A 17,526-nucleotide genomic window follows, 5' to 3' on the forward strand; every position below is an offset into this window, starting at 1 on the left:
GAGATGGGCTGCGGGGCCAGCTTGGGCGTCATCTCCGACAACCTCCTGGTGACGGGAGGCCAGGGCTGCGTCTCCTTCTGGGACATCGGCTACGGGGACCTGCTCCAAACCGTCTACCTGGGCAAGAGCAACGAGTCGCAGCCGGCGCGCCAGATCCTGGTGCTGGAAAACGCCGCCATCGTCTGCAACTTCGGCAGCGAGCTCAGCCTGGTCTACGTGCCCTCCGTGCTCGAGAAGCTGGACTGAGGACAAGGAGGAGATGGAGGAAGGTGATGGAGCTTAGGTGGAGCAGGAGAGGTGGGATGAGGTGCCTCAACGCCTTCTGTGGGTGAGGGTGGAGCAGGGGTGGCCTTGGAGGGGCAGGGATGACGGTTCCAGCGCTTCGTCCCCGTCTCCTGAACCGGACTCCTCACCCCATGGTCCATCGGCCCGAGGCCTCCTCGCTGCGGGTCCTCGCGGTGCCGCTTCTGGTGCGGAGGGGCCAGGCCCGGAGCCGGGAGTCCCTCAGGAGGAGCCGGTTCCACCTCGCTGCTGGAGCTGGGACGCGGTGGCCTTGGCCAGCGGAGCCGGGCCCAGCTTTTTCCCCGGTCGGGGCTCCAGCCCTTCCCATCCAGGCCCCGGAGAAGATCCCGAGGGCGACGCTCAGCCGGGAGAGGAGCAACCCGAGGGGCTCGGAGCCGCCGGCCCCGATCGCCGCAGGGCTCGGCCTCCGCGTGCCTTAGAGCAGCCCCTGCCCTATTTATTTATCCGCTGTAAATATTTATTTATTAAGGCAGGAGAGCCCCCCGGCCCGGCTTTCTCCTCCGCCCCGGGGGCAGCACACGCACCTTCCTCTTCCTCCTCCTCCTTTTCGTGGGAGACGAGGCCCTGCTCAGGTTGGGAGCGGGGGAGCAGCCCCTTTTTTCCTCACAAGGAAGGGGGACAAAGCTCCTTTCGGGGCAGGAGCAGCCGCTGTGGCCGAGCCGGGAGATCCAAGATGGAGCAGTGGGAGCCAAGGTCCTGCTGGGGGGCTGGTGGCACCTCCGGGAACCTCCAGGAACCTTGAGGAACGAGGCTTCGCTCCTGGAGCGTCACCATCGCGTTGCGGGGCTGGGAAAAGCTCAGCTCCCCCCTCCCCAGTTGCACTAGAGGGGCCCGAGCCCCCCCTGCCCCTCCCTGCTGGAGAAGTAGAGAAGGTTGAAGCCTTCTCCACCGCCCTCTGCCCCCAGGGAAACGCTGAGGACACGGGGGGAGTGAGGCCTGGGTGCTCCTTGAGCCTCCCCAGGGAAAGGTTTGGATGCTCCTGGGCCTCCTCAGGGAAGGTTTGGATGCTCCTGGGTCTCCACAAGGAAGCTCTGGGCGCTCCTGGGCCTCCCCAGGGAAGGTTTGGATGCTCCTGGGTCTCCACGAGGAAGCTCTGGGCGCTCCTGGGCCTCCCCAGGGAAGGCCTGGATGCTCCTGGGCCTCCACTAGGAAGTTCTGGGCACCCCCCTGAGCCTCCCCAGGGAGGGTTTGGATGCTCCTGGGCCTCCACGAGGAAGCTCTGGGCACCCCTGGGCCTCCCCACAGAAGGTTTGGATGCTCCCAGGCCTCACAGGGAAGGGTTGGGTGCTCCTGGGCCGCTGTAGGGAGGGTTTAGATGCTCCTGGGGCCCCCCCCGGGAAGGTGTGGGGGCTCCCCTCGCCTCGGTGGCCTTCGCCCGGCTGTACTTTCTTTCTGTACGGGGGACGTTTTGTTTTTGTACCAGAGGGTGTTTTATAAGCCGTACGAGGCCGCCGCCATTAAACAGAACTAACCCGGGCCTGGGCCGTGCCGTCGCTTTCCCCGCGAGGAGCTTCTCCCCGGCCCCGGCTCGCAGCGCGGATCGAACTCGCTTTTTATTTTAGTAGCAAAGAGCTGGACAAAGTCCCTTTGGAGCGGAAGGCGGGGGGCGACTCACGTCTTGTTGAGCGTCCAGAGGGGGTCGAGGAGGCTGAGGGGGTCGTCGCTGGCCCGGGGCCCTCGCAGCCCCTCGCCCGTCTGCGCCTGCAGGAAGTTCTGCTTGTTCATCCGCTGCTTCCCCTTGAGGGACGCGTCCAGCGTGAAGGCCTCGGGCGTCAAGGACGCCAGCAGCTCCAGCGACGAGGAGGACGGAGCGGCCGGAGGCGGCGGCGGCGGCCGCGCCGCGGGCTCCTCGGGGGGCTCGGCCGGGCGGTCGCCGCTCTCGGGGTCCCGCGGCGGCTCGGGGGGCGGCGGGGAGGCCTCGGGGACGCCGCCGGCAGCGTCCGGGGCGCCGGCGGCGGGAACGGCCGGCGCGGCCTCGGCCTCGGCGGGCTCGGGGAGAGGGTCCGGCGCGGAGGGCTCGCTGCCCGCGGCTTTGACGCTCAGCTTGGCGATGGTGGCTTGGATGGAGCTGATGGGCACGTCGGCGCCCAGGACCAGGTCCTGCGGGTCCTGCTGGAAGCAGAGCTGGAGCGGAGAGACCCCCGTCAGGTCACGGAGGAGCCCCGGAGCCCCCGGAGCCCCCGAGCCCCAGACCCACCTTGGCGGAGGCCGCGGCCGGGGCCTTGGGAGCAGCCGGGACGCTCGCCCCGTGGCGAAGCAGCAGCTGCTCCGCGTGCAGGACGACAGCCTCGAAACACAAACGGAGGTGCAACTGCGGGAGAGAGAACCGGAGGGAGAGAGGGACGAGGAGGAGAGGAGAGGGATGAGGAGAGGGACGAGAAGGAGAGGGACAAGGAGGAGAAGGACGAGGAGGAGAAGGATGAGGAGGAGAAGGATGAGGAGGAGAAGGATGAGGAGGAGAAGGAGAGGAGAGGGACGAGGAAGAGAGGGACGAGGAAGAGAGGGACGAGGAAGAGAGGAGAGGGAGAAGGAGAGGAGAGGGATGAGGAGAGGGACAAGAAGGAGAGGGACGAGGAAGAGAGGGATGAGGAGGAGAGGGACGAGGAAGAGAGGAGAGGGAGAAGGAGAGGAGAGGGATGAGGAGAGGGACAAGAAGGAGAGGGACGAGGAAGAGAGGGATGAGGAGGAGAGGGACGAGGAAGAGAGGAGAGGGAGAAGGAGAGGAGAGGGATGAGGAGAGGGACGAGAAGGAGAGGGACAAGGAGAGGGAGGAGGAGAAGGAGAGGAGAGGGACGAGGAAGAGAGGAGAGGGAGAAGGAGAGGGACGAGGAGAGGAGAGGGATGAGGAGAGGGATGAGAAGGAGAGGGACGAGGAGAGGGATGAGGAGAAGGAGAGGAGAGGGACGAGGAGAAGGAGAGGAGAGGGACGAGGAGGAGAGGGACGAGGAGGGGGAGAGGAGAGGGATGAGGAGGAGAGGGATGAGGAGGAGAGGGACGAGGAGGAGGACGAGGAGGAGAAGGACGAGGAGAAGGAGAGGAGAGGGACGAGGAGGAGAGGGACAAGGAGGAGAGGGACAAGGAGGGGGAGAGGAGAGGGATGAGGAGGAGAGGGACGAGGAAGAGGGACGAGGAGGAGAGGGACGAGGAGGAGAGGGACGAGGAGAAGGAGAGGAGAGGGATGAGGAGGAGAGGAGAGGGATGAGGAGAGGGACGAGGAGGAGAAGGACGAGGAGGAGAAGGATGAGGAGAAGGATGAGGACAAGGAGAAGAGAGGGACGAGGAAGAGAGGGACGAGGAAGAGAGGGACGAGGAAGAGAGGGACGAGGAAGAGAGGAGAGGGAGAAGGAGAGGGACGAGGAGAGGAGAGGGACGAGGAGAGGGACGAGAAGGAGAGGGACAAGGAGAGGGACGAGGAAGAGAGGAGAGGGACGAGGAGGGAGAGAGGGAAGGAGAGGGGGGAAGGAGAGAGGGGGAAGGAGACGGGGGGGAAGGAGAGGGGGGGAAGGAGAGGGGGGGAAGGAGAAGAAGAAGGAAAGAAAACAGGAAAAGGGGCGGGAGGAGAGGAAAGGAGAAAACAGGAAGAGACAGGGAGGAAGGAGACGGGGAGAGAAAACAAAATGGGGAGGGGAAGGGGGAAGGGGAGGACGGGAGAAGGACGGGAGGGAAGGACACAGGAAGGAAGGACGCGGGAAGGAAGGGCGGGAAGGAAGAGTGGGAAGGAAGGACGCAAAGGACATGGGAAGGGTGTGGGAAGGAAGGTCGCGGGAAGGAAGGAAAAGAGGCATGTGAGAAGGAAGGGCAGGGCAGGGTAAAAGTGAGAAATAAAAAAAAGAAATGAGAGAAAGAACAGGAAGTCGGGGAAGGAAGGAAGGAAGGAAGGAAGAGAGCAGCCCCTGCCGTACCTTCTCCTGCAGCATGTGCTTGCGCTGCTGCCGCAGGCGCCTCACCAGCCGCGCCAGGTCGGGGAGCCCGTTGCCCGCCTCCAGCTCCTGCACGGCCGCGTAGAGCAGGCAGAAGGCCCCGGTGCGGCCCACGCCCGAGCTGCGAGAGACCCCCCGGCTGTGAGGGGGACCCCGGGGACAAAGAGGGGGGACCCCAGGGACCCCCCCCCCCCCCCGGCCCCGCTCACCTGCAGTGAACCACGACGGGCGTGTGGAGCGGGCGCTGGTGCAGGTAGTGGCCGTGGACCTCCTGGATGAAGCGGAGGAGGCTCGTCTTGCTGTCGGGGAGACCCCTGGGGCGAGAAGAACACGGATTCAGGGGCGGGGGACCCCGAGTTTGGCTGGAAAAGAACCTGGAGATCATCAAGTCCAGCCATCGCTGAGCCAGAGCCCTGAGCTCCTCATCTCCCCATCTTCGAAACCCCGCCAGGGACGGGGACCCCACCACCTCCCGGGCAGCCTCAGGACCTTTTCCATGAAGAAATTTCTCCTGGTGTCCAATCTGAACCTGCCCTGGTGCAGCTTGAGGCCATCTCCTCTCATCCTGTCCCCTCTCACTTGGGAGAAGAGCCCAGCTCCCTCCTCACCACAACCTCCTCTCCAGGAGCTGCAGAGAGCCATGAGGTCTCCCCTCAGCCTTCTCCAGGCTAAGCAGCCCCAGGTCCCTCAGCTGCTCCTCACAACCCTTGTTCTCCAGCCCCTTCCCCAGCTCCGTTCCCTTCTCCAGACGTTCTCCAGCCCCTCAAGGTCTTTCTTGGAGTGAGGGACCCAAAACTGGCCCCAGGATTCGAGCTGTGGCCTCACCAAGTCCATGGGGACAATCCCTGTGCTTCTCCTGCTGGCCACGCCGGCTCTGCTCCAAGCCAAGATGCCCTTGGCCTTCTTGGCCCCCTGGGCCCCTGCTGGCTCCTGTCCAACCAACCCCCCCAGGTCCTTCTCCTCCAGGCACTTTCCAGCCGCTCTTCCCCACCCCTGGAGCTGCTCGGGGTTGTCCCACCTCACCCCTAGCTGTCCCCTCCCACCCCAAGGCTGGAGCCCTGGAGGTCCCCACTCTGCTCCGAGGTCCCGAGGGGCCCCAGTTGCCGTACAGCTCTGGCCAGGAGGTGAACTGGAGGTGGACAACGGTGCGTTTGAGGCTCTGGTCGCGGTACTGCAGCGTGATCATCCTCTCCACGTGGGTCGGAGCCACCTTCAGGCTGGTGAGGACGAGGGTGATGGGTCCCTGCACCAGGGGTTGGCCCCGCTCCGAGGGGAAGTAGCGCAGCACCTTCTGCTGCCAGGAGGGAACGGGGCACAGCGTGAGGAGCAGCCCCACCACGATCTCCGATCTCAACACCTCATCGAGGGCGACCACCACCCCACGGGACTCTCCTGCCCCTCCTCAGGGCCTGGAGGTGCCCCACGTGGACACCAGAGTGTGGAGATCACAGAATCATCAAGGTTGGAAAAGACCTTGAAGCTCATCCAGATCAACCCCCCCACCCGGCCTACTAAACCGTGTCCCCAAGGGCCACGGCCACGCGATTTTTGGAGCCCTCCAGGGATGGAGACTCCACCAACCCTTCACAATCCCCTTCCAGGAAAAAACGTTTCCACAAATCCAATGCAACCCGCCCCTGGTGGAGCTTGAGGCCATTCCCTTTCGTCCTGTCCCCTGTCCCTTGGGAGAAGAGCCCAGCTCCCTCCTCTCCACAACCTCCTCTCAGGGAGTTGGAGAGAGCAACGAGGTCTCCCCTCAGCCTCCTCTTCTCCAGGTGGAACCCCCCCAGGTCATAAAATCATGGACTTGTGGAATCATTCGGTTGGAAAAGACCTTTGAGATCTTTGAGTCCAACCATCCCCGTCCACTACGAAACCAGACCTGAGCCCCTCATCCCTCTGGCTTCTAAACTCCTCCAGGGATGGAGACTCCACCACCTCCTGGGCAGCTTCTACCAGAGCTTCACCACTCTTTTCATGAAGAAATTTCTCCTGATGTCCAATCTGAACCTCCCCTCCTCCAACTTGAGGCCATTCCCTAGTGTCCCACCTCTTGTTCCTTGGGAGAAGAGCCCAGCTCCCTCCTCTCCGCAACCTCCTCTCCAGGAGCTGCACAGAGCCATGATGTCTCCCCTCAGCCTCCTCTTCTCCAGGTTAACCCCCCCCCAGGTCCCTCACCTGCTCCTCACACCCCTTGTTCTCCAGCCCCTTCCCCCTTCTCCAGACGTTCTCCAGCCCCTCAAGGTCTTTCTTGGAGTGAGGGGCCCAGCACTGACCCCAGGATTCGAGCTGTGGCCTCACCAGCATCAAATCCAGAGGGAGAAGAACCTCCCTGGCCCTGCTGGCCACGCCGGCTCTGCTCCAAGCCAAGATGCCCTTGGCCTTCTCGGCCGCCTGGGCCACCACTGGCCGCCGTTGACCAACCCCAAGCCCTCCCGGGCCCCGTTTTTCCCCCCGGCACGTCGCACCTTGTCGAGCTCCTGCTCGGACACCAACATGACGACGACGGAGACCTTCTGCTCGTAGATCATGAGCCAGAAGTCGGCGGCCGTGCCCAGCAGGGGGGCCTGGGTGGCGATGAGGCTGGGGCAATAGGGCGAGAGGTCCTCCACGCGGCTGGCGTTGATGTAGTCGTCCTTCCCCGAGCAGAGCACCACGCGGTTCCTGTCGTAGGGCATGATGTCCTGGTGCCGGTTCTTCATGGAGTAACAGCGAGCGATGGCGATGGAGAGTTGCCGGGCGTCTCGTTCTTGAGCGTCTTGAAGCTCCTTCCAGATGGCGTCCAAGCGGGTGGCGCCGTTAGGCCCCGGATCTTCCAAGCGCCCCACCAGCGCCCGGAAACGCTCGAGCTCCTCCACCAGGCGCTGGACGCGCTCCGGCTTCTCGTAGGGATCCTTCTCGATGAGCTGCACGGCCTTGGGCTTGAGGCCCTCCTTGGCGTCGGCCTTGGTGGGTTGGAGCAGGGGTTGCCCCCCAGCCCCCTTGGAGCCGCCGTGTTGGCTCTCGGGGCTGGAGGACAGGAGGTCGTCGGTGGCCGAGCTCTGCCGCTGGAACGAGGCCTCGCTCGGCGCCGGCGAAGGCCTCGCCGCCACGTTGCCCACGGGCAACGCCGGGGGCGGCGGCGCCGGGGAGGGGACGAGGGGCCCGCGGCCACCAGCACCTGGGATTTGGTTCAGAGCAGGACTCGCAGGAGGAGGGAGGCGGTGGGGCCCGGCCTGGTTGGCGGGCGCGGGGCCCAAGGCCACGGCGCCGAAAGGCAGAGCCGGAGCGGCGAGCGGCACCGGCTGCCGCGGCCCCACGGGGCCTGCGGGGAGCGTGACGAAGGCCCCGTCCTGGTAGAGCTGCGGCCCCGCGAAGCCTTGGGGGGGAAACTGAGGCTGGAACGGGAGCGCGGCCCGAGCGGGAGGCAGGCCGCCGGGCTGGAGGTGAGCGGCGGTGGCGGCGAACGCCGCAGGGAAAGGCCGCGGCGGCGGCGGCACTGCCGGGGGGAAGGCCCGGAGCGCGGCCTGGCTGTACGGGAAGGGGGTGGCGGGGCGCGGCGGAGCCACAAAGGGCCGCGGAGGCGCCGCGGGGCCGGAGCCGGGAGCTTGGCCGCCGTCCGGAGCCGCCTCGGCGCCAACCGCCGGACACGCCGCAGGCACCAGGGAAGCCACGTAGGCCGCGGCGGGCTGAACCGGGGCCTGCAGAACCGCGCTGGGGAAGAGCCGTGGCGCGGCGGCCGGTGCGGAGGCGCGAGGGAGCGCGGTGGGAGGCGGCAGGAGAGGCCCCGCGGGCGCCGGCAGCCGGAAGGCGAGGGGCGGCGAGGCCGGGAAGCGAGCGGCGGCCAAGGGCGCGGCCAGCGGCACGAAGGGCTCCGGGGGAGGCGGCGGCGCCGTCAGGCCGGCCGAGCGGGAGAGGTGGCCGGCGAGGACGTCGGGGGGCAAGGCGCGCAGCTCCTCGGGCAGCTCCCCCAGCGCCAAGGAGGCCAGCGCCGGCGGCAGGTCCAGCGCGTCCGGCAGGGCCGAGGGCTCCAGCTCCGGAGGCTTCGGCTGCAGAGAAGGTTTGGGCGCCGTGGGCCGAGGCGGAGGCTGCTTCTTCAGCTCCCTGCGAGGAGGAAGAGCCAGGGCACGATGGGGCTGGACGCCAACACCATGGAGGCCGGGAGGGCCACACGGGGTTCTCAGTCACTCCTCTGGACACCAGAAGGTCCACATGGGGTTCTCCACCACCCTTTTGGACACTGGAGGTCCACATGGGGCTGTCCACCACCCTTTTGGACACTGGAGGTCCACATGGGGCTGCTCATCAACCTTATTTGGGCACTGGAGGTCCACATGGGACTGTCCACCACCCTTTCTGGGCACCAGAAGTCCATATGGGGTTGCCCATCAAACTTTTGGACACCAGGAGGGCCACATGGGGCTGTCCATCACCCTTTTGGACACCAGGAGGTCCACACAGGGTTGCTCATCAACCTTTTTGGACACTGGAGGTCCGTATGGGGCAGCACATCAACCTTTTTGGACACTGGAGGTCCACACGGGGCTCTCCACCACCCTTTTGGACACTGGAGGTCTACACAAGGCTGCTCATCAACCTTTTTGGGTGCTGGAGGTCCATATGGGGCTCTCCACCACCCTTTTGGGCACTGGAGGTCTACACGGGGCTGCTCACCAACCTTTTTGGACGCTGGAGGTCCACACAGGGCTCTCCACCACCCTTTCTGGACACCAGAAGTCCATATGGGGTTGCCCATTAACCTTTTTGGACACTGGAGGTCTACATGGGGCTCTCCACCACCCTTCTGGATACTGGAGGTCCACACGGGGCTGCTCACCACCCTTTTTGGACACTGGAGGTCCACATGGGGCTCTCAGTCACTCCTCTGGACACCAGGAGGTCCACATGGGGTTGCCCATCACCCTTTTTGGACACCAGGAGGTCCACAAGGAACTCTCCATCACTCCTTTGGACACCAGGGGGCTGCCCATCGCCCTTTTTGGACACCGGGAGGTCCACACGGGGCTCTCCACCACCTCTTAGGACACCAGGAGGCCCTCACAGCCCAATCCCAACCGCACCCCCAGGTCCCTCCACCTCCCAGGAGCTGCAGCGAGCAGGGCCCCGGGCCCACCTCGGCCTTCCCCCCTCTCCTTCCAGCATCTCCACCTTGGACACCACCTACTTCTCCAAGACGTGCTGCCTGTTGGCCTCGGCAGCTTGGCAGGCGGCCCGGGCCTTCTCCAGCAGTTTGGTTGCTTTGCCCTCCAGGTCGGTGTAAAAGTCCTTCCCCTCCTGCGATTTCTTCATCAGGTCCTCGTAGGCTTCGTAGGAGGCCACCAAGGTCTGGACGGTGGTGTTCCACCTGGGAAGACGATGGAATCATGGAACGGTTTGGGCTGGAAGGGACTCTTAGAACATCTTCAACCTTCAGGTTGCTCAGAGCTTCACCCAACCCAACCTTCCACGTCCCCAGGGGCTGAGAAGGGACGTAACGCCAGGTCCGAGGTGGTTGTCCTCGCTCCCAGGACCTGAAGAAGCCACCAAGACCCACCCGGGATGGACACTGGGTGCAGGACAAAGACACCAGGGGTTTGACACGACAAGGGACAGGACGGAGAGGGTAGAAGCGACCCCACGTCTCTCCTCGAGGTGGGCAAGGGTTGTCCTCACGCACCCACCCTCTAGGACCTCCCGCTTCCCTGACGATGGTCAACCTCGGGGAAGACTCACTTGTGCTCCACCTCGGCCAGGGCCTTGCGCACGGCGGCGTATTTGACGTTGGCGTCGGTGAGGGCCTTCAGGATGTTCTCCTGGGCAGCCAGGTTCTGCTCCAGGTAGACCTTGATCTGGTCGTACTTCTTGAGCTGCTCCTCGAAGACTTTCTGCCGAGAGAAGGGGAGGGTGAGGGAGTCGTTGAGGTTGGAAAAGACCTCGAAGCTCATCCAGACCAACGTCACGCTGGCTACCAAACCACGGCCCCAGGTGCCATGGACACAGGCCTTCTCAACCCCTCCAGAGATGGAGGCTCCACCACCGCCCTGGGCGGCCTCGGCCAGGGCTTCACAACCCTTCTGGTGAAGAAATCTTCCCTAATTAACGATGTCCAAGCGTCCCCTGGAGGAGCTTGAGGCCATTCCCTCTCGTCCTGTCCCCTGTCCCTTGGGAGAAGAGCCCAGCTCCCTCCTCTCCACAACCTCCTCTCAGGGAGTTGGAGAGAGCAATGAGGTCTCCCCTCAGCCTCCTCTTCTCCAGGCTCCAGGTCCCTCAGATGTTCCTCACAACCCTTGTTCTCCAGCCCCTTCCCCAGCTCCGTTCCCTTCTCCAGACGTTCTCCAGCCCCTCAAGGTCTTTCTTGGAGTGAGGGACCCAGAACTGACCCCAGGATTCGAGCTGTGGCCTCACCACGGGGACAATCCCTGTGCTTCTCCTGCTGCCACCCCAGGGCTGCTCCAGACCCTCCCCAGCTCCGTTCTCCAAGCTCAGGGAGAGGTTGGGATGGGGCAGAGCTTCTGCTGCGGCCCTAACCGGGTCGTGTGACGCTCAAACCTTCATCTCGGAGCGGTCGGTGGTGACCAAGGAAGTGGTGATATCGTCCTTCTGGATCATCTCACGCAGCTGCTGCTCCAGCGACATCCGCTGGTCCCTCATCTCCTGCACCTTGGCCAGGATTCGCTTCAGGTTCTGCAGGACCTGCTTGTCGTCTGCGAGGCAGAGAAGGTTGAGAGGTCAGGATGGATCCCACCAAGCCGGAAGAACCTTCCTGGCCTCCAACCCGCTCACGGGGACCCACGTGGTGGTGTCTTCATCGAGATAGGGAAGGTTGAGAGGTCAGGATGGATCCCACCAAGCTGGGAAGAACCTTCCTGGCTTCCAACCCACTCACGGGGACCCACGTGGTGGTGTCTTCATCGAGGTAGAGAAGGTTGAGAGGTCAGGATGGATCCCACCAAGCATGGAAGAGCCTTCCTGGCCTTTGCAAGCTCACAGGGACCCACGTGGTGGTGTCTTCTGTGAGATCGGGAAGGTTGAGAGGTCAGGATGGATCCCACCAAGCCGGGAAGAACCTTCCTGGCCTCCAACCCGCTCACAGGGACCCACGTGGTGGTGTCTTCATCGAGATAGAGAAGGTTGAGAGGTCAGGATGGATCCCACCAAGCTTGGAAGAACCTTCCTGGCCTCCAACCCGCTCACAGGGATCCACGTGGTGGTGTCTTCATCGAGACAGGGAAGGTTGAGAGTTGGGATGGATCCCACCAAGCTTGGAAGAACCTTCCTGGCTTCCAACCCGCTCACAGGGACCCACGTGGTGGTGTCTTCATCGAGATAGAGAAGGTTGAGAGGTCAGGATGGATCCCACCAAGCATGGAAGAACCTTCCTGGCTTCCAACCCGCTCACAGGGACCCATGTGGTGGTGTCTTCCATGAGACTGGGAAGGTTGAGAGGTCAGGATGGATCCCACCAAGCATGGAAGAGCCTTCCTGGCCCTCTGCCTGCTCACGGGGACCCACGTGGTGGTGAGGAGCCACCTCGAGGTAACACCAGGCACCCACCACACAGTCTCTGTCCACCAGGATCTCATCCCACGTGGTTTTTAGAGGAACAAGGATCTCATCCCACGTGGATTTTAGAGGAACGAGGCCTCGCGCCTGCTCAAAATGAACCACGTGGCCACCAAGCCAAGGCGGCCAACGCGAGGAGAGCGTTGGGAGAGAGAAGACGACCCGGAGAGGAAGGAGATGGGCCCACCAAGAGCGCAGCGTCTCTCACCTTCGGTCAAGGAGGGCGAAGGCAGAGCGGCCCGGACCTGCTCGAGGGGCCCGCTGAGCAGGCGGAGGTTGCCGATGTGGAGGTTCATGGCTTTGTGGAGCTCGGTGTTGGTGAAACTGGCCTTCTCGTGGACTTCCATGTACTTGGAACACTCCTTGCTGACCTCGGCCAGCGCCGGGGATGGAGAAGGCGGTGGTGGAGACCCCTGGGACGGCGGGAGCTTCCCAAGCAGCTCCTGAAGCTTCCGCTCCTCCGCTTCGTCCTCCTCAAGGAGGTCTCGGATCTCCTTCAGGGAAGCTTCAACGTCGGTGAAGACCCCGGAGAGAACTGGAGGGGAGAGAGAGAGAGACAGGAAAGGGCTCAACAACCTCCTGGTACAAGTTCTCCAGGTCCTCGTTTCATAGAACCACCAGGTTGGAGAAGACCCATCAGATCATTGAGTCCAACCATGCTCCGAGCCAGGAGTCCACGCGGCATCCTGAGGGATAAATCGGGTGGGGGGCAACCCGAGAAGGATTTTACAGGCCAGATGCTTGGGAATTGGCATCAGAAGAAGCGTGGCCAGCAGGACCAGAGAGGGGCTTCTCCTCCTCTGCTCTGCTCTGGTGAGACCCAACCTGGAGTCCTGGGTCAAGTTCTGGAAGCTCCAACGTAAGGAGGAGCTGGAGCTGTTGGAACAGGACCAGAGGCGGCCACGGAGATGATCTTGAGGGCTGGAGAACCTCTGCTAGGAGGACAGGCTGGGAGTTGGGGTTGGTCAGCCTGGAGAAGCTCCCAGGAGAACGTAGAGCAGCTTCCAGCACTGAAAGGGGCTCCAGGAGAGCTGGGGAGGGACTTTTCCCAAGGGCCTGGAGTGACAGGACGAGGAGGAACAGCTTGAAATTGGAAGGGGAAGAGTTAGATTAGATTTTAGGAAGAAATTCTTCACCATGAGGGTCGGGAAAACTGGCCCAGGTTGCCTGGAGAAGCTGTGGCTGCCCCATCCCTGGAGGTGTTGAAGGCCACGTTGGATGGAGCTTGGAGACCAGATCCAGTGGGAGGTGTCCCTGCCCATGCCTGGGGTGGAACTGGATGATCTTTGAGTTCCTTCCAACCCAACGCATTCCATGATTCTAACATCCTGTGAACCAGAACCCCCAGATCCCACCCCCGGAGGTGTTGAAGGCCACGTTGGATGGAGCTTGGAGCCCCTGCTCCAGTGGGAGGTGTCCCTGCCCACAGCAGGGTTGGATCTGGATGATCTTTGAGTTCCTTCCAACCCAACCCATTCCATGACCATCTCCCACCACCGGCCAAAAGCTAAAAACGCCGTGGGGTCCAGGAATTTCTATCGGCAAAGAATCAACGGTGGGAGCAGCCCAGATGTTTCTCCTGGTGGCCCTCACCCTGCATGGACTGGACGAGGTTCTTGACGGTGTCGGGACGGACGCTGAGGGCGGCGCATTTCTCCATCAGGATGGGGGGAATGTGGTTGTAGACGTCCAGGTTGTCCACGGTCTCCGGATCCAGCTGCATGGAGTCCATGAACTGGCTACAGGCAAGAGAACAAAGGCCCTGAGAGGTGGAAAAGTCTCCTCCCAACCCAACCCAAGGACGTAGCGTCACCTCCCGCGGCCTGAACAAAGCCCCAGGGTGAAGTTGTGGACCAGCAGCCACTGGGAGATGGAGCTTGCCCCAAAACTTGGACTTGAGAGGAACAGATGAGGGACGTGGGAAATAACGAGGGGACAATTTGGACACCCCCGGAAGGAGGAATCCACTCCTCCAGCAGGAGGAACCGCGCAGGGCCCCGTTCAGGCTCACACGTACTCCAAGACTTCGTTCTTGGCTTCGATCTTGGCCATCACGTCTCGGAGCAGCTTGGCCTTCTCCTCGCTGCGACACAGGAGAAGAAAAAGCTTTCAGTGAGGAAACCTCCAGCGGAAACCACCAGCGCTTCAAGCCGGAGCCGGGAACATCTCCAGATCTTTTATGGGAGCGAAGGTGCCTCCAGCGGCCGGGAGAGACGCTGGGCGCGAGGAGGACTTGGGGACATTTAGGAAGGGCGATGGCTCCGTTGTGGAGCTGGTTCCACCCCCTCAAGCTCCTCTCGGGCTGTGGAGAGGCCGAGCTGGGACGGGGGCACCTTGTTGAGCTTGGGGCTGGAGATCGTCACCTCTTGCTCCAGCCAGAAGCTCTCCCACCCGTGTCGCGGCCCAGGACGAACCTGTACAGGGAAGAGGCCTCGTGCGCAGCCATCGGCACCAGTTTGGCAAAGATATCGGGGCCCGTGACCGCCGGATCCGTGGGGTTGACGGGAAGAGCTTTCACCAACGGGGCACCTGGGGGCGAACACAAAACACACGCCTGAAACCTCCTCGGGGAGCGGGTTGGCCTCCAGACGGGTCCTCCTGCTCAACACCTTCATCCTGGGAGGTCCCCGAGCAAGTCTGGGGGGGACACTGAGCTGGGTGGGAGCTGGAGGGTCGGGAGGCTCCAAAGGGACCTGAACAGGCTGGATCCATGGGCTGAGACCAACGGGCTGAGGTTCCACCAGGAACTTGGGGCACAAGAACCCTGGGCAGCTCCAGCCTAGGAGAAGGCTGGCTGGAAAGGGCCTGGAGGAGAAGGACCTGGGGGGGTTGGTTGGACAGGAGCCAGCAGGGGCCCAGGGGGCCAAGAAGGCCAAGGGCATCTTGGCTTGGAGCAGAGCCGGCGTGGCCAGCAGGGCCAGGGAGGTTCTTCTCCCTCTGGATTTGATGCTGGTGAGGCCACAGCTCAAATCCTGGGGTCAGTTCTGGGTCCCTCAGTCCAAGAAAGACCTTGAGGGGCTGGAGAACGTCTGGAGAAGGGAACGGAGCTGGGGAGGGGCTGGAGAACAAGAGGAGCATGTGAGGAACCTGGGGGTGTTTATCCTGGAGAAGAGGAGGCTGAGGGGAGACCTCGTTGCTCTCTCCAACTCCCTGAGAGGAGGTTGTGGAGAGGAGGGAGCTGGGCTCTTCTCCCAAGGGACAAGGGATGGGACAAGAGGAGATGACCTCAAGTTGCAGCAGGGCAAGTTCAGGCTGGACAGCAGGATGAATTTCTTCCTGGAAAGGGTGCTTGGTCCCTGTCCGAGGCTGCCCAGGGAGGGGGTTGAGTCCCCTTCCCTGGAGGGGTTTAAGGGCCGGGTGGCCGAGGTGCTGAGGGACACGGGTCAGTGATTGATGGGGATGGTTGGACTCCATGATCCCGTGGGTCTTTTCCAACCTGGTGATTCTGTGGAGCCAGCAGAGCAGCGCGGCACGAAGCCCACGGGTCACAGAGCGCCGTGACCCCACCTCGTGTCCCTCTGTGTCCCATCTCCCGTCCTCACCTTTCACGGACTGCAGGGTGTCCAGAGCAGGAACAGCTTCATGGTAGATGAAGTCATTGTCCTTCTTGGCCGAGTTGTACCTAGAAACAAGAAGAGACGCCTCGTTGGTGAGGAGCAGATGGCGATCCCGGCTCCCCGAGCTCCTTCCTGGTGGGATCAAGCCAAGAGGCTCTTGGGTTTGGTGCAAGGAGAGCGACTTCCATGCAGCCGCACGTCCCGAGAGCCGCGGGCAGCACAGGGGACATCGGGGACACTCCCTGGGCTGCTCCGGCCACCAGGAATTTATGAACTCAGCACAAGGATTATGGGTGCCCCGTGCAGGGACTCACTTGCCACCGATCACATCCATGGTGAATCTCAGGGCTTCCTGGACGGTTTCGGGCTGGCCCTGCAGGAACGAGAGCACGTGAGCGCCCGAAGGGAAGAGGAACGGGGATCCCAGCCACACCACGAGCAGCCAGGAGCCAGCAGCAACATCTCCCAGCATCTCACCTCGTGCCCCACAAAGAACAGAGATCAGAGAATCACCAGGTTGGAAAGGACCCACGGGATCATGGAGTCCAACCATCCCCATCAATCACTGACCCGTGTCCCTCAGCACCTCGGCCACCCGGCCCTTAAACCCCTCCAGGGAAGGGGACTCAACCCCCTCCCTGGGCAGCCTCCGACAGGGACCAATCACCCTTTCCGTGAAGAAGTTCTTCCTGCTGTCCAGCCTGAGCCTCCCCTGGTGGAGCTTGAGGCCATTCCCTCTCGTCCTGTCCCCTGTCCCTTGGGAGAAGAGCCCAGCTCCCTCCTCTCCACAACCTCCTCTCAGGGAGTTGCAGAGAGCCATGAGGTCTCCCCTCAGCCTCCTCTTCTCCAGGCTGAACCCCCCCAGGTCCCTCAGCTGCTCCTCACAACCCTTGTTCTCCAGCCCCTCCCCAGCTCCGTTCTCTTCTCCAGACGTTCTCCAGCCCCTCAAGGTCTTTTTTGGAGTGAGGGGCCCAGAACTGACCCCAGGATTCGAGGAGCGGCCTCACCAGCATCAAATCCAGAGGGAGAAGAACCTCCCTGGCCCTGCTGGCCACGCCGGCTCTGCTCCAAGCCAAGATGCCCTTGGCCTTCTTGGCCCCCTGGGCCCCTGCTGGCTCCTGTCCAACCAACCCCCCCAGGTCCTTCTCCTCCAGGCCCTTTCCAGCCAGCCTTCTCCTAGGCTGGAGCTGCCCAGGGTTCTTGTGCCCCAAGTTCCTGGTGGAACCTCAGCCCGTTGGTCTCAGCCCATGGATCCAGCCCGTTCAGGTCCCTTTGGAGCCTCCCAACCCTCCAGCAGATCCAGCTCCCACCCAGCTCAGTGTCACCCCCAAACTTGCTCAGGGGGCCCTCGAGGCCTTCCCCCAGGTCACTGGTAGCCCTCAGGACTGCCTCTTCCATGACTTTCCCCGGCACTGAGGTCAGACTGACAGGCCTGTAGGTCCCTGGATCCTCCTGGTGACCCTGCAGGCAGCTCCAAACCCTCCATGTCCTGGTTTCCCGGCCACGGGGTTGCCCTCGGTTTCCTGAACCAACACCACGAGCATCCACTGAGGCAACAGGGCCGCGCGGTGCAGGCCCCACGGCTCTTCCAGAGCCGCCCACGCGCTCCTCGCTCAATAAAACCATCCAAAAGTTGCTAAAGGCCTCGTAGACCAAGCAGCCAGGAGCTACCAGAGCTTTGAGCTTGGCTGGATGTCCCAGAGAGAAGCAAAGGGATGTGTTGGGAAGCCAAAATAGGTTCTCCAACCTCCTGAACGGCAAGGAAAGCTTGGAAGCGGACACCAAATCTCATTTCCCAGTCTGGCATCCCAGTAAGCCCAGTATAGACCCTTTAAAAACCCAGTTCCTGGGACCAGCTGGAGCAGGAACGCACCTTGGCTAGCTTGATAGCTTCGTTGAGTTTATCCAGAGCGCTCTGGAAGTAGACGACCTGCAAAGAGACCGGGAATTAGGGTTGGCATGGAAGTGGGGGCCCTGAAGTCCACAGCTTCCCAAGAACCCCCAAAAAACATGTCCCCAGGGCGCAACAAACTCTTCCATATCCCAATCCCACCAAGACAGGACCCCAAACTTACCCTTTCCCCAAACTTCTGCTGCTCCTCAGCCTGTTTTCCCATGTGGAGCTGCAAGAGAAAGGGCATCAGCGGCGTTGGAGCTTCATAACTCAACGGAGAACTTGGGAAGGAGCAAGAAAACCCCCTCCA

The 17,526-nt window shown here is 62.7% G+C and overlaps 2 protein-coding genes across 4 annotated transcripts in view; one reads left to right on the forward strand and one right to left on the reverse strand.

Moving 5' to 3' along the window:
• SCAP (SREBF chaperone) overlaps positions 1 to 1,843 on the forward strand; it is a 28,751-nt gene extending 26,908 nt beyond the window's left edge. Inside the window, exons 22-23 of one of the 2 annotated variants that reach the window (XR_011337611.1) lie at positions 1 to 1,455; positions 1,489 to 1,843. Coding sequence is in view for 1 of the 2 variants with exons in the window: in XM_069859139.1 (XP_069715240.1) it covers positions 1 to 246 (246 nt within the window). In the remaining variant the exon portion in view is untranslated. The other variant, XM_069859139.1, reaches the window with a different exon arrangement.
• PTPN23 (protein tyrosine phosphatase non-receptor type 23) overlaps positions 1,761 to 17,526 on the reverse strand; it is a 27,531-nt gene continuing 11,765 nt past the window's right edge. Inside the window, exons 9-25 of one of the 2 annotated variants that reach the window (XM_069859129.1) lie at positions 17,398 to 17,445; positions 17,196 to 17,252; positions 15,637 to 15,695; positions 15,308 to 15,387; positions 14,180 to 14,294; positions 13,783 to 13,848; positions 13,359 to 13,504; positions 11,974 to 12,300; positions 10,752 to 10,906; positions 9,936 to 10,087; positions 9,388 to 9,567; positions 6,692 to 8,306; positions 5,333 to 5,514; positions 4,433 to 4,537; positions 4,206 to 4,344; positions 2,501 to 2,614; positions 1,761 to 2,427 (exon numbers count right to left, since the gene is read on the reverse strand). In XM_069859129.1, coding sequence (XP_069715230.1) covers positions 1,915 to 2,427; positions 2,501 to 2,614; positions 4,206 to 4,344; positions 4,433 to 4,537; positions 5,333 to 5,514; positions 6,692 to 8,306; positions 9,388 to 9,567; positions 9,936 to 10,087; positions 10,752 to 10,906; positions 11,974 to 12,300; positions 13,359 to 13,504; positions 13,783 to 13,848; positions 14,180 to 14,294; positions 15,308 to 15,387; positions 15,637 to 15,695; positions 17,196 to 17,252; positions 17,398 to 17,445 — 4,053 coding nt within the window. In that variant the 3' untranslated portion in view covers positions 1,761 to 1,914. Of the gene's footprint in view, positions 2,428 to 2,500; positions 2,615 to 4,205; positions 4,345 to 4,432; positions 4,538 to 5,332; positions 5,518 to 6,691; positions 8,307 to 9,387; positions 9,568 to 9,935; positions 10,088 to 10,751; positions 10,907 to 11,973; positions 12,301 to 13,358; positions 13,505 to 13,782; positions 13,849 to 14,179; positions 14,295 to 15,307; positions 15,388 to 15,636; positions 15,696 to 17,195; positions 17,253 to 17,397; positions 17,446 to 17,526 lie in introns of both variants that reach the window. The other variant, XM_069859128.1, reaches the window with a different exon arrangement.

This window comes from Phaenicophaeus curvirostris, chromosome 6 (genome assembly GCF_032191515.1).
Source record: "Phaenicophaeus curvirostris isolate KB17595 chromosome 6, BPBGC_Pcur_1.0, whole genome shotgun sequence".
NCBI classification, from domain to species: Eukaryota; Metazoa; Chordata; class Aves; order Cuculiformes; family Cuculidae; genus Phaenicophaeus; species Phaenicophaeus curvirostris.